This window comes from Cupressus sempervirens, chromosome 3, assembly GCF_028749045.1.
Source record: "Cupressus sempervirens isolate cs-2001-9-10 chromosome 3, ASM2874904v1, whole genome shotgun sequence".
NCBI lineage: Eukaryota > Viridiplantae > Streptophyta > Pinopsida > Cupressales > Cupressaceae > Cupressus > Cupressus sempervirens.
The window spans coordinates 495433441-495448944 of NC_143120.1; the positions used below are offsets into that span (position 1 = coordinate 495433441).

Genomic DNA, 15504 nt, shown 5'->3' on the forward strand with positions numbered 1-15504 from the left:
TTCACTTAATCTATTTGTTTTTATTTTGCATATCATATTTGTGGACCATATTTATGTACCGAGAAACCTTGAATTGGGCTTTTTATTTCCCCTTGTGTATTTTACCTTTAGCATTTTCAGACATGGACGTACATAGCTCTAGGGAAATATCACAAAGTTGCCATCTTATGTAGATTCTCTCGTCTACTTGACTACTTTAGGCATTTACATGACACATTTTCTATACATGTTGATGACATATTGGTTAGCATGTAATACTCTTGTGCAACAGCATATCAGTCCTAAGGCCTCTCACTTGAGGCACACAAGAATCCCAATACACTCAAAAAAACCAGTGAGCTATCAATTGAATCTTAACAGTTGTTCATAAAAAATATATGTGCGACACATAAAAGCACTCACATACCAAACAAGCAGGGAAAAGGCTTGCTACAAAATGTATACAGAGGGGTTCAGAAAGGCTTTCTCCCCTGCAATTACTTAGCTATAATTGCATTGCTTCCAATCTGGTTTGAATCTGCTCTAGCTTTCATTTATCTTTAATCCTACGCAACTGCTACTTGGGATCCTTCTAGAAGCACATAGGCTCAGGATTACAATTACTTCTCCTAAAACCTAGCTACTAATCTTATCCTAAGAAATCCGTATTCACCTCCTTCTTTAATTGGCACCCTTCTAGAATCTGTATCCTAAATTTTTACTTTCAGCTATTCTTCGTGCAATTATAAAATAGATAAAAAAATTTCACAAAAAATTAAAATGTCCCTAAAGTAGCACCAACACAGAGACAGACATATTCTCTCTTTCTCCTCTGGCAAATTAGAGAACATAAAAAGATGAAAAAGATTTTAAATGTGTTCTGATCAAATGCCACATACCTATGACTAGCAGCAAATACTGAATATGGAAGTGAGAGGAATGCAAATACTAGTGATTGCACAATTGCAACTGCCAGTGACATCCACCATCTTCAATCACAATCAATGAAACAGTAAGCTTTAGAGTTGCTTGAGTGGCACAAAAGAGTCATGAAAAGCCCTTGTGTGTATAAGCCAATGTAGTAACTATTGCAGCCAGAGCTACCTGATTATGAAATTTCAAAAAAAATATTGTGCATACATGTATCTCTTTATTTTTTCATTCCAATTCAATCCCTCCTTCCGTTCCTTGATAAGAGCAGGCAGACAATAGCAAAGCAGCTGCAATGATCAACAAATACCAGAAAAGGTCAGCCAATAAAATAATACATCCTAATAAGTCTATAAAAGTCCTTAAAATGATTCATTTAAAACTCCCATACTGTGACAATGGCTCCACAAGATGTGAATTGCTTTTATCACTAACTACTAAAATGAAATTAGTGTATGTAACACAACATATGCATATGAACCTATCAAACAAATGAAAGTACATCTTGTATATGTAATGGTAATTAAGTGAACAAGATGCCACATCTGGAGCAATTTTTTGTCCATCATACATGGCATTCATGTAAGAGGAACAAAGATAGTACAAAGCAGATAACAAGAAATCAGAAGAATTCAATGCAAAGGCAACAATATACAGGAAGCAATTTGTTTTAGCATGTTTTACCTACTAAAATGATTATATACAAATTAGTGCCACTAGTTATTCTCTTGATAAAAAGACCTTACCATTATATTGGATGTGTAGTTACCGGATTCGTGCATATACCCCCGGATCCGAATTCAGGTCCGATTCAAGTCCGGATCCACGTGTGGATTTGTGAGGATCCAAGCAGGATCCGTGTGAATCCACAGAAAGGGCCAATAAAAAATGAAAAAAAGTGGGCCTAGGTTAGTTTTTTTATGTTTTTTTTCTTTTCCTAAAGGTCCTAAACACTAAAAACGACCCTCTAAGTCACAATGCAAGTTCATTTACTCTCTATTTTGCTCTCTCATACTTGCTAGTTTGAAGTAAAGTGCTTGAATTTGAAGGAGATCGGTTGTGGAGCTCCAAATACCTTGCAAGAAGTGTTTAAGGTATGCATTTCAACCATATTCTTGAGTCCTTTCATAGATTATTGATTTATTTTTAGTTTTCCAAATTTTCAAGTTTTTGTGTAAGTGTGAAGCATGGTTTTCTTTCATTTTTTTTTCTAGATTGCAAGAATAGAATAATGAGTAGTCAAGGCTCAGTGGGTGGAGGTGGGGCTGCATCACCAAGCTTCAAAATTGATAAGGGGTCTCCTTTATGGAGACACACAACAAGAGTCACACAGTGTCTTGGGGGTGGGGCATACATATGGAAATCTAATTATTGCAACATACAACATAGAAGCTCCTATTCCCGAGTGAAACTACATTTTTTGGCCCCTATGGCTGAAGGAATTAACATGTGTCAGGGTGGTGATAAGAAGGGGTTACCAGTTGCACAAATAGCAGCATTAGCAAAAGAGCAAGATGATGCTGATAGAGCAATTGCAAAAGCAAAACATGGTGCTTCCAAAAGAACAAATACACCAACACCATCATCCGATCAAACAAACACAAGAAAACATCCTTGTTTGCCTATGCCAACTACAAATGATGAAGATGAAGACCCATCTCCAGTCATCCGTAAGAGAGGCCCACTAGATAGGGCATTCCAAAATGAAAAGAGAGACATTGCTGATCACAAAATTGGACGTTGTTTAATTGCAAATGGTGTTTCATTTAATTTTGTGAAATCACCTTATTTTAGGGAGATGGTGGAAGCAATAAATGATGCACCCCATGGTTACAAACCACCTAGTTATGAGAAGTTGCGCACTATTACATGATGAGAGGAAATATGTAGAGGCTCAACTTCAACCAATAAGAGATTTTTGGGTTCAATTGGGTGTGTCTATTATTTCCGATGGGTGGAAAGATTGTAGAAACCTTCCATTGATCAATGTTATTGCTATATGCCCTAAGAGGGCAATGTTCTTGAAGGCAGTTGATTGTGAAGGGCAAGTGAAAGATGCAGAATTTATTTCACGCATTCTCATTGATGCCATAGAGTCAATGAGTCCTGATAATGTTGTCCAAGTGGTCACGGACAATGCAAAAGTTTGTAGGGCTGCAGGGATAATTGTAGAGTCTAGATATGATCATATCTTTTGGACACCATGCACCGTCCACTCTCTCAATTTAGTGATGAAAGCAATTGGCACTGAAATAGATTGGGTGAAAAGGATATATGAGGAAGCTGAAGAGATTCAAATGTTTGTGACAAATCACCACATGTCACAAGCAATTTTTAGGAGTTTCTCAAGCTTGAAATTATTGAAGGTTTAATATATAATTGAATATTATTGGATTCCATAATTTTTGTTGTTTACATTAACATGTTTTAATCTTTAAATGTATTACTAACTTGAGTTTCACAGGTTCTTAGGCTGCTGAAACCCGCTTTGTCTCTCACACAATCATCTTGAGACGACTTGTGAAGGTAAATGAAGCATTGAAACATATGGTCATTAGCCCCCAATGGGGCATTTGGAAGAATTCCAATACAACAAGGGCCTTAAATGTGAGAAGAATGATACTAGATGAGGATTGGTGGGGTCTTGTGAGTTATGTGTTGGAAATCACCGATCCAATAATGGCAATGCTTCACTTCGCAAACAATGATGAGCCATGCCTTGGGGATATTTATGATTCCATGGATAGTATGCTAGAAAAAATTAAAATGGTAAGTTTTACACTTTTTTACAACAATTTTTTATTTGAGAGATATCTAGATTCTAAAGTTTAGATTGACATATTCATTAATTATAATTATTATTCATATTTCATGTCCTAGGTCATACAGAGGAGGGAGAACAATCCTGAGGACACCCTTTACAAGAAGGTGGAAAAAATTGTTCATCATCGATGGAACAAGATGACCACACCTTTGCACCTCCTTGCATATGCTCTATCCCCGAGGTACTGTAGTTCTTATCAAATGCTTGTGCTTATTTTATCCAATGTTTGTGATATTGATATTTGATAGTGTTCAATTGTCTTTTGTTATCCCCAAGTACTATAGTGTAGATGTACTTCGCCTTCCAAGTAGAGTGCCACCATTTAGAGATGTAGAGATTGCAGATGGGTATAAGAGGACACTAGTTAAGATATCCCAAGATCCAGAGATTGGGGCAATTGTGAGGAGTGAATTTGTTGCCTTCAACTTAGGTGAGGATTCCCACCCTATTGCCATAACAAACCGAAGCAAGATGGGTGCCATCAAATGATGGTACCTTCATGGGCAAGCCTTCATGTACCTCCAACCTCTTGCCATAAAGGTCCTATCCCAAGTAAGTTTGTAAAATTAAGCTTAAGGTTAACACTCTCAATTCCTTAAATTTATTATTTAATTTATTTATCTTGATTGTTGTATTGATGATTTTTAATTTCTCTTTAGGTTGCCAGCTCTTCTGCAGCTGAGCAGAATTGGAGTACTTACTCCTTTATCCACTTAGTCAAACGCAACCGGTTGGCTCCAAAAAAATCAGAAGACCTTGTGTTCATTCACAACAATTTGCGCTTGTTGTCACGGAAGGATCCTAAGTACAAGAAGGGGCCTGAAAAGCTTTGGGATGTAGCACCCGAGACTCCTGATTTAGATATGACCATTAGGGATCTTGCTAGATCCACTTTGATTGATGTGGATGATGAGGAGGATTATGAGTTAACAATCCCCTCTACTACTAGTGGTTTGGGTTCCTCTACTAATACAGATGCAGCATTTGCAACTCATTAGTACCCCTCTAATGCGGATTTTCTTGAAAATCCATTTGATGATTAAATCAAAAACTTTCGTCTTGACTCTTGACTCTTTTATGAGTAAATCATGTTACAAACTTTAAGTTTAATGATCTATATTTTGAATGTTACAAACTTTCACTTTCAGTAATTCAATGTGAATGTGTTGATTTTCTTTATAATCATGAAAATAGATTAATTATCAATGTCATTGATCAAGTATACTAGATTCATAGATGCATACTAGAATCATAGATTCATACTATAAAATGATTTAGTTTTAGAATTATGTATATTTCTCCTATTTTTTAGTATATATAATGCATATATATTTTATTTATATATATATATATATGCACGAATCCTCCACGAATCATAATTGGGGGAAAAAAAATCCCAAATCCATGGATCCAATTCACATGCTCGAATTGGATTCATGTCATGAATCAGCAACTAAGATTAGATGGCAGATAAGCACATTTGCAAAGACAGCACCAAGAGTAAGACATGGAAAAATGCACATAACACAACCACAACTCCACAGGCAAAGCCAATACTAAGACAAGTAAAAACACAACTTTTCTGGTCATTATAAAAGTAAATGCACCCACCAAAGAAGGTTTTTTTCTTCTAAGCAATACGTCTAATACAATGTAGATTTAATCCAAAGACTAGATCTACCACAAAAAATAAACTAAATACTGGAACTTGGAAATTGGGAATGACAATTTTCAGAACTCTTAAAATTTATTCAAAAACAAACTCTCAATAAATAAACATCAATTAGAACTACAAAATGGAAGATTAATCTAATAGATGATGATGCTAATCCCAAGCGCAATTAACTAAAAACCAAATAAACATCTTTTCTACCAATGACAAGGAGGTATTTTTAACAACATATCAAGTATTTATGTTTTATCAAGATTTAACTATGCACGGTTTTTGAGCCAAACTCATTTACCTACATTTCAAGGATAACGATTCCCACAAACCCATCTATGATGAGCATGAGTGGTCCTCGTTAGCTACTTATTGCATCAAGTTGATACTCGTATGTGTTAAACCTCAATAGATCCCAAGAGGTCAACTATTGATAGAATAGCCTAGAATGGAATCCAAGGGATTATAATTTTCATTATATAGTAAACCCCAGTGTTATGCGATAAAAAAGAAAGAGCTTAGATATGCAACAAGTATGAACCAAATGATAAGAAATATACCCACACATATGCACACACCAATATACATTAGATCACATATTAATATACTTCAATGTGTTATAATTCATTCATCATATTTTACTCACACATTATCACCTTCCTTATTATCACATATATATCACGAATACCTCCACTATAACATCCCCTTGTCAGATTTACACTAATTTACTCCACTATTCCCAACTAGAGTTTGGATTCCATTTGGAAATGGCAATTTAAACGTTCCTTACAAGGAGAATGTCAATTCCCAATGATTAAGATACATAACTTATTTAAGTCAGATTAAAATAAGAAACAACCCTTGTACATACTTAAGCTCTAACTCCTTACTTTCCTCCTAATCAACAACCTTAAGAAAGATGGGGAGCTACTTATCCATTGGCATTTGAAAACCACTTGTAAGTAGGCTCCCTCAAAACTTTGTGGCATGTATATGCCTTACCTATTTTGAAACAATGTCCTCAAGGATTCATGATATACATCTTTACCCCAATCTTGGAAGCTTCCTCCTATATCACGTGGTATTACTCCATCCCTCACAATCTAATCTATCCTCTTAACGGTGTTAGCGATTATTTAAGGAATTGGCTGAGAATTTATATTTGTCTTTTATATTTTAAGGACAAATGAATATATAATATATCATATATACATTCCTAATTTCATAATTATCAGATATATGCATGTATATGTATGTGTATGTGTATGTGTATGTGTATGGGTATGTGTATGTGTATGTGTATGTATGTGTATGTATATATGTATATGTACATGTATATGTGTGTGTATATATTTATACATATGATAATCTGATTTCACTGCTATTAACATATATATAGTTCTGATTCCACCATTCCTAATGTGTATATATGGTACATATGTAAATATTAGATAATTCAGAGATATGGAACATATATATATATATATATATATATATATATATATATATATATATATATATATATATATATATATATATATATATATATATATATATATATATATATATATAATTCGGGTTTCACCCTTGTTAACATTTAATATATAATATATATAATGGAGTGTATAAAGGTTTTTATCCCTCTAGTATATATATTCACGTCTGAAATATAACACAGACACACACATATATAATCCTGATTATTAAGACACACATATATAATTCTGATTCCATTTATTACAAATGTCTACATGGATACAATATACATATTAGTCCATATACAAATTCCTCTCTCCAGTAGGATATAGTGGCAAGTATCTTGTCAGTAATATGAATAGTTCTTATTTTTTCACCACTCTTTGTTGAAGAGTATTGGATATATTTATAATATCTTCCTTAGATAATTGTAAATTTTCCATTCCTTTCATTAATGCTCAATATGCTCCATTCTAACAATCTCCTCCTCTTCCCTTTAAATATATTTCCCTCTTATATCCTTTTACCTGAAATGATGAGTCACGTCATATAATTTGCCACTCTCTCTAATCACCATCTTCTTTATGTTAAGTGGGCTGTTTGATGACCATTACTAATCACTTTCTTTCATTACCCATTAATAAATATAAGATATTATATCTTTAACTATTAAGGAGTTGCTGCCTCCTCTCTCCTATTGGAATGAAAGCCAATCTCTATAGATGACCTGGTAATGGCATCTCTTAACAAAGAGTCTTGACCATTCTTTCCATTGCATTTTTAAATTGATCCTCCTTAAATAAAAAATTTTATTTGTCTATTTTATAAGGCAGATTACTATCAAATCATGGTGATTAATTCTTTATAGAGTAGCCTCCAATTACTTCTTGTTTTTCATACATTTCAATGGTATTAATCGATCATTGGTACTTAAAATGTTAGTATTAATTTATTAATTTTAAAAATTAATTAAACATATTAATAATGTAATATTAAAGATTAAATATTTAAAATGTTAGATAAGGGATTTAACTATATATTTTATATTTTAAACAATATATATTTTATTGAGGTTGACCTCGTAGTACAAAGTTAATGTTTCAAGCATGTGATGATACAGGTCATGTCTTCAAGCCTTGTCAGCCCCAACAAGCACAATGAATGAGTATTCTCGGTTACGTCGTTGTTGATAGTGGTCAGTCTACATGCACAAACATCAATGGAAAATGCCCCACAAAATTTATGGTTCTATCCCCCGTGACTTAACCTGCCCAAGCTAGTTGTGCTTTGAAATTCATGAGTAGATCGCCCAGGGATGTAGGCAAGTTTGATGTGACTTGTCCAGCGATGTTTGACCTGCAGCTCGTGTTTTGTGCCCTATCCTTGGATTGCAGACCTGCATACACACATGCAACTAGCCAGAAATGTAGTAAATAGACAACAACAAGAGGGAGATATAAGGTTGCCTCGGAATGATAAGATGAAAAGGGGAGATATAAGGTATTTGCAGTTAATTGCAATAGAGGGATAAGGTGTTAATACAAAAGGTAAGGAGATGATGTTGATTGGCTATGGAAAGGTGTCTAATTAAGTGTGAATTTCAAGCGGTATGTTCTCAAGGTAATTGGATGTCTACAAGAGCCAAAAAAAATTAAGAGGCGTTAATGCCTTAGCAATAGTTAGAATATCACCATGGGGATGGGGTCCGCCAAACATGACCCCACTAGTTCAAAGCTCCAATCAAAAGCAATATCACTGATCAATATATATATTTAGTTTTTATTATTTATTTTATTATTTATTTATTTGATATTTTAATTCCATCATAGTTTAATATTAAATTTCACTGTTGCAAGGGGGATATTACATTCAGACTAATTCCTTGATATATACAATTCACATGATTTATGCTCTTATCTACAACTTTTCCCTTATATGGCCTCTTAATGCCTTTCCATCACATCCTCTCATATTAACATTATCTTCTTCCTACAAAGTGACCTTTTCCTTTATAATATTTTAGTTTTCACTCTTGTAAAGTTTATTTAGGCATATTGAAGGTGTTTTACTATAATAAATCAGCATGTTAGCTCCAATCCCAAATGCTTTTTTTATAATAAACTCAACTTACTCTTTTTGATTGCCTAGGTTCCAAAATTCACCTTGATACTTGATTGGATTTGCCTCTGCTCTGCTAGGTTTTGTCATAAATCAGCAATTAGGACTTGAGATTTTGCTCCTTGTCTGCTTGAAATTTGTATTTCTGCTCTTACTCGCCCTTTATCTGCTTGGAACTTGATTTGGATGATGATATCGTTCATCCCTTATATGGTGATTTCAACCTGGATTTGTAATTGCATAATCATAGCCAACGCTAGCCTTTTAAATCTTCAATTCGAACTTTGCAAATTTCTGATGTTAGGTCGTCCTCAAGGTTTTCAGAATTTTCTCATCTTAATCAAGCGGGCCAGCTATATTCTTGAAATCTCCGTTGCTTGATGGTTATAATTGCAAAGTCGAATGCTCACTTCTCTAACTCAATTCATATTTGCACATTCTCCAAACTGACCTCTACTCTAATTTTTGCCCTTCCTATTCTGAATTTCAGCTTAAATCACTTGAGTTGTGCTTTTTGAAATGAAATTGTGGCTTTCTTATTAATAGCAATTCATGAAGGAGATCTTAATTTCACCTCACTACACTATGCTATTGATGTTTTGCATTTGAAATCTCATCTTCCAAGGACGATTTAAAAAGGTAAGCTGGAAGTGTTTACAATGTTGGGTGGATTTCCATGACTTGGGTGGGAAAGAAAGCTCAAGTTGGGTGCAAATTAGATCATAAGAACATGACAACCAATAGGTGGGTGCATTTTGACATTTGAGCAAGAAATCAGCTTCAAGGATGGGCATGATTTACAGAACAAACAGGAGATAATATGAGTGAGGTGGTAGTGAAGATGAGTGGACCTAAACCTCACCGCCAAGGGGTAGATCTACAATGATGAGGTGGAACATGCTGAGGTATAAGTTGTAAGACATCATCTCACAACTATACCTATGACAATGTGTAAAATAGTGATATCCAAAGTTCATTTAACAGTGTTATTCTCCTAGATGTGTTGGAAGAAGGATGCAATCAGCCTTACAGCTTTAGGATCCCTAGGGACCTCTGTTGATGCATGGTAGTCTATCATGGATAATAGGTCAAGCACCATCAATCCAAATATCTTAAGAAAGGAGAAACATTGTTATCTGCACTAATATTGCTCCTAAATCTCACAGTAAATGGAACATTTGAAGATGAAATGCTCTTTAGTCTCCGCCTCTTGAAGGGAGAAAAGTCAATATATCCAATCCTAGCAAAGAAGATGATGATCCATCTCAACCTATAGCTGTTAGGTACAGACCCCAAGTTAGCCAAGGGAAAACCTCATGTCATATAACCGAAATGCTCAATACGCTAAGGACAAAATAAAACATCCTCAATTTGCAAGATATGTTCTAGATAAAAAGTAAGCTTACTATTTTGCACAAATGTAGAAAAAGGTCGGGCATAGGTTCCACTTAAACATTCTACTACCTTATCTTAGCTTATCCTATATGACTTGATGTTCAAGTGCAATTGCTAAAGATATGAAAAATGTTTTTGATATTGCTTTGTGATTGTTTTTTGTATCTACATGGACTACAATAATTTGTAATCCAATGGAGTCTTTTCCCAATGCATATCGTTTTCAAGCTTACAACAAAAGCCAATAGTCATAAATTTCTCAATCATTTGTTGGATATTTGTTGGTAAAAGTTGAAGAATGAGATTGAGAGGAAATGGTTTTCTTTCTTGGGTTGAGAGCATCACATTACACTCTTAGGTATATGCGAAAAAATAGAATGTAATTGCAAAGTAAAAATAGGTGGAAGCTATAACAAACCATCCACTATTTATTACACTACTATAATATCAGACTAAAATTCTGAACCCTCTTAATGGTTAACCAAGATGAACTAGAGGTTTATTCACTAAATCACAATAGATGTGCGTAAATATAGGAAGAAATATCTGCACAAGCAATCCCCATGGTAGTAGGCACATGAGAATGATATGCAAAAAAAAAAAAAAAATGAACTCACTCTACTATGGAATTTGTGACTTGCTTTCATGTCTTTCAAGGTGATTCATCTAGATCGGTGGATTCATAATTTAGCTCTCCTTCAAAGTACCATTGGGGCCTTCAAGGCATGATAAGAAAATGCAATGAAGACATAATCTCAAGTAGAGATTAACTTTGCATGGGCTTACCCTTAGTGAGAATGGGAACACTTTTGAGTTCTACATTGCTCATGCATATATGGAAAAGAACCACCCAAAGGTTCACATATTGGAACACGCCATGAACTAGGTAGTGTGTCAATCAATAGTACCACAGCTCTATCTTTTGTCTTGATCTACGTTGGCTAAAAAAATTGAAGTTGCTATGATCACAACTTATGAAATTGTGGCTTTAGGCAACGGTGTAGTGAGATTTCTCTCTCCTCTCAGCACTAGGGGAGGCTCCATTATTACTGTAGTCAACAAGAACTTAATTGAAATTACAAAAAGGGCAGTTCTCTTAATCAATTCCTCTAATTTCAAGAATGATTTGCATGCAACAATAACTTTCCAACTTATCAAAAAGTACCTTAATGCTACGATAATATCGTTGACCCTAGAATTGGCGTAAGAACAATACTAGGACAAACAGTTTACTTTTTATATTTTGTAAAACAAAAACAAGAACCCAAAGTCTCATGCACTTGTCTCGAATGAGGGTTCAAGCCTAATAACCTTTAAGGCACAAAGTCTCTTAGTGGATTCTCTCAAATTAAGTAAAAACACTTACAAAGTTACAACTAAAGACCAAAGTCTTCAGCTCTAAGTGATTAAAGCCACTACTATCTATCAAAATTCATTCTCCTACAGCACAAAGTCTTCAAAAGTTCAAATAGGCTCTAAAAGCAATACACAACTCCAAGTCTACACAATTAAGTTCAAATCCCTCATCAGCAAAGCTCCAACACAATCCATATTCAAAAAATGTCGTCACATAACACCTTGAGTCAACACAAAGTTCGAAAGCAAGTTGCCTCTTTTATTGAAAGCAAATTGCCCCTCTTATTGAAAGCGATTTAGTTACCTCTAAGCTCAAAGTCTTATAGTGCATATACACATGGCAAAATTTTCTTGCCTTCCCACAAAAGATCCTTATTTACAATGAGCTCCCTCCTTTATATAGGAAAAGAGTGGGGGAAAAGATGGAGAAATATGGGGAAAACCCTTAACCACCTTAACTTATTTTCTAACAACTCCTAACTAACTTTGACTTATTCAAAGTTGCATGTCTAATACACTTGCAACCTAATTACATGTTACAACTTTGCACGTGATACTATCATATGCAATTACTTCTTGTTTTTCCATATTACAAACTACAAATTCATGATGAAATTATTCTAAGTGCCTAATAAGACACAACTTTCTATTACATCATCCTTTTTGGTCTTCATGCTACCAAAGGAATGCTTTATGAATGATGTGCTCAAGTTTGGTGTAAGCATCTCAAACCGGAATATGAATATGCATCCTTGATTGTTTAGTTAAGTGTTCGTTGACCATTTTTGTCTTGAAAGCATTCTATGCTTGTAATCATTTTTTCACCTCCTTATAGGCTCCATTATGTGATCTCACTTGCCTCGTGTCCCTCTTTCTTCTTCACATGCATGATTGAAGGACTATTCAGCATGAAGGATGTCGAAATTAAGGTAAAACTAGCTCCTTAAATAGCAGAAAATCTTTAAAATGGGGTTTTCTAGGAGCGTTGCATATGAATGGACAAGAAGTTTTTTGATGAGAAAATGAAGCATGGATGAGTCCACTGCATGCTTGTTGATGTATAAGTATGGATTTTGAGATTTTGGCATATCGAGATTGCTGGAAACTGTTAGGAAAGCAAATGAATGCAAATGTTGGAGCTCAAAAACATGCATTTTTATGGTGAAAAACCCAAAAATGAGTTTTTGGAGTATGAAAGCATATGGAGACAGCAATGATGTTAAGTGGAAAATGTGTGGAAACGAATGGAAAGGCATCTACTTATAATGAGCTTTTGTGTTTTCATTATAAGTAAATGTGCAAACACACGCAAGCAACCACCATCACAAGTTTTTAAGTCATGTGGCAGCAGTATGCAAAGTATGAATGGACTGTACGCAAGCATGGAAGTGGGGTTTTTGAATGGAAAAACATATCATAAATGAGCTCACTTTTTATGATAGTTTCTTTCAAGAATGGGGTTTTTAATACCAACTGCACATACAAGTGAGGTGAATTACTTACACATGCAACATGGAGAATTTATACAAAAAATAGAAGGAACACATCATATAAAAAACAAATGCAAATCTAAAAATGCAATAAAGAGATTTGTAAACAAAAACAAAATAACACATATATACAACTTTGCCCCATGGAGTGTTTACCTCTTTCCACAAAAACAAGAGAAGAAGTCTCTTCAAATCTTTAGGCAAAATCTGAAGCAAGTCCAAGAGATTTTCAGATTTAGAATGATTGCATGAATGAGAGTTAATATACTTTGAATCTTGATTCCATCCTTACAAAATGAATGCACTCTTGGGTAAAAATCGTAGCTTACCAAGCGTAGAAAGTTCATTATTAAAAATGCATCAAAATAGCAACCATTTTGACCAATGTCATGTCCCCTTTTCTAGACCAGTGAGTTTTGTTGTGCCATTAGCTTATTTTTCCCTGGTCACATGGCTAAACCAGGTTTTCTATAAGATCAAAGCAGTTTTGGCCTAGGCAGTCTCAGATGCAAGCTAATCGGGTTTGTCACAATGGGGTTTCCAGGCACTTACTATTTTTAGCAAGTCAACAGGCTCAGTATTCTTTGCATCTCAAGGTTGGACTAGAAGCGCCTCATCGAGACCTTTCCGACCAGCTATCACACATGCATATCCAGGTCATCTGATGAGAGAATTTAATGCTTGAAGACTTAATTGGTTAAATAATAAAGTAACTTTATAAAATAAGTTCATATTATTAATTGTCAATTTATTATCTAGCGCACTTTATTTCCTTAAGTGTGAGAAAAGTGTTATTTTGTGATGTTCCCAATTTCAAAGAGCAATTTAATAAATATCTTATAAACGACTAAATAAATATTCTAGCAATTTATTATTAAATATTTTAATCAAATTGATATAATATTATATTATATCAATTGATGTAGTGATAATATGGAAATAATAATATGATAGAATCTTTTATTATATTATTATATAATAAGTAAATGGTACTTAATAATAATAATAAAATATATATATTAATAATTCCAAATTTAGAAAATTATTAGAGGTCATCAAGCATTACATAGTTATAAAATAATAGTATTTTTTAATCACACAAGAACATGATAGAATATACAAAGAATGAATAATACAAGATATTAGTATAATAAGTTATTAGGAATATATAGTGATAATAATATATTAATAGTAATATAATAGACATAATATAATATTTCAAGATAGTAAATTACTCTAAAACTATCAAAGAAAGCAAAGCCTATCTTTTACGCAAGAAAAGAAACAGCAGTCCCACAATTCACAAAATAATATATTGTCATGGCTCCAAATGAAGGTCTAAATTAATTAAATAGGATTAAGGCAGAGACGCACCCTTTACAAACATGGCTTCTCACCTCAACGCAAGTATATAGAAAGCATTTATAAAGGATTGAAGAAGGAAGGCAGAATAGGAGGGGGAGGAACTACAATGCACAGGAGAAGAAGAACAGTCAATAGGATCGGGGAAGAAGCAAGGAGGACTCTTAGAAAGAATCATCGAAAAAGGAATAATTGACAGGGACAAAGTAGCCCATCCTAGTCAGAGGTTAAGGAGAGCATCCACATTCAAATACTCAAGAGGAGTTACTGAAGAAAGGCTATCTAAGTCAATCTAGTATAAAGCAGACAGCCCTAATGAAGGCCATAATAATTTGGGGAGGAGACGAGAAACATACAAAGAGAAATATAAGTCAGCTAAAGAAGATTGCTACCATAGTTAGACCAATATAACTTATATTACACAAGAATTGTTCAATCAGTTCTGGAGCTTCAAAGAGATAGAAGATCATATTACATAGTCAGGGAGAAGGGATAAGCCTTAAACCAGAATCATAGTTTATAAAATATACTCAATGCAGAATACAGAAAATAGAAAAAAGAACTCACAGCATCCCTTTCATAATGTGGAAGAAGAAATAATGTCACCATAAATAAAGGCACAATCAATAATTATAGATTATTAAAACAATTAATGTTGAGCACCTGGGGATGAATCGAATTCATATCAAGGCTGAATCGAATTCAAAAATGATAAGGCTGAATATATAAAAGACAACCAACAAGCACTTTTTGCGGATGAATTGGACATAATAGCAAATTAATAAATATATTTGATATCCTATCTTGGCAGCCTTCTGAACTTACTACAGCAGGAGGAAATATCTAAGTTCTTATTATCAAAGAATATAATCTATCACACTCGGCAACAAACAAATAATACTATTGGAAGT

The 15504-nt window shown here is 34.0% G+C and overlaps 1 protein-coding gene across 1 annotated transcript in view; it reads right to left on the reverse strand.

The window, feature by feature from the left end:
- The window catches only part of SCY2 (SecY protein transport family protein), a 220143-nt gene that overhangs the window by 143787 nt on the left and 60852 nt on the right, over positions 1-15504 (reverse strand). The window contains exons 4-5 of the mRNA XM_089820529.1: positions 1120-1199; positions 879-968 (exon numbers count right to left, since the gene is read on the reverse strand). Of these exons, the coding sequence (XP_089676655.1) occupies positions 879-968; positions 1120-1199 (170 nt within the window). The remainder of the gene's footprint in view (positions 1-878; positions 969-1119; positions 1200-15504) is intronic.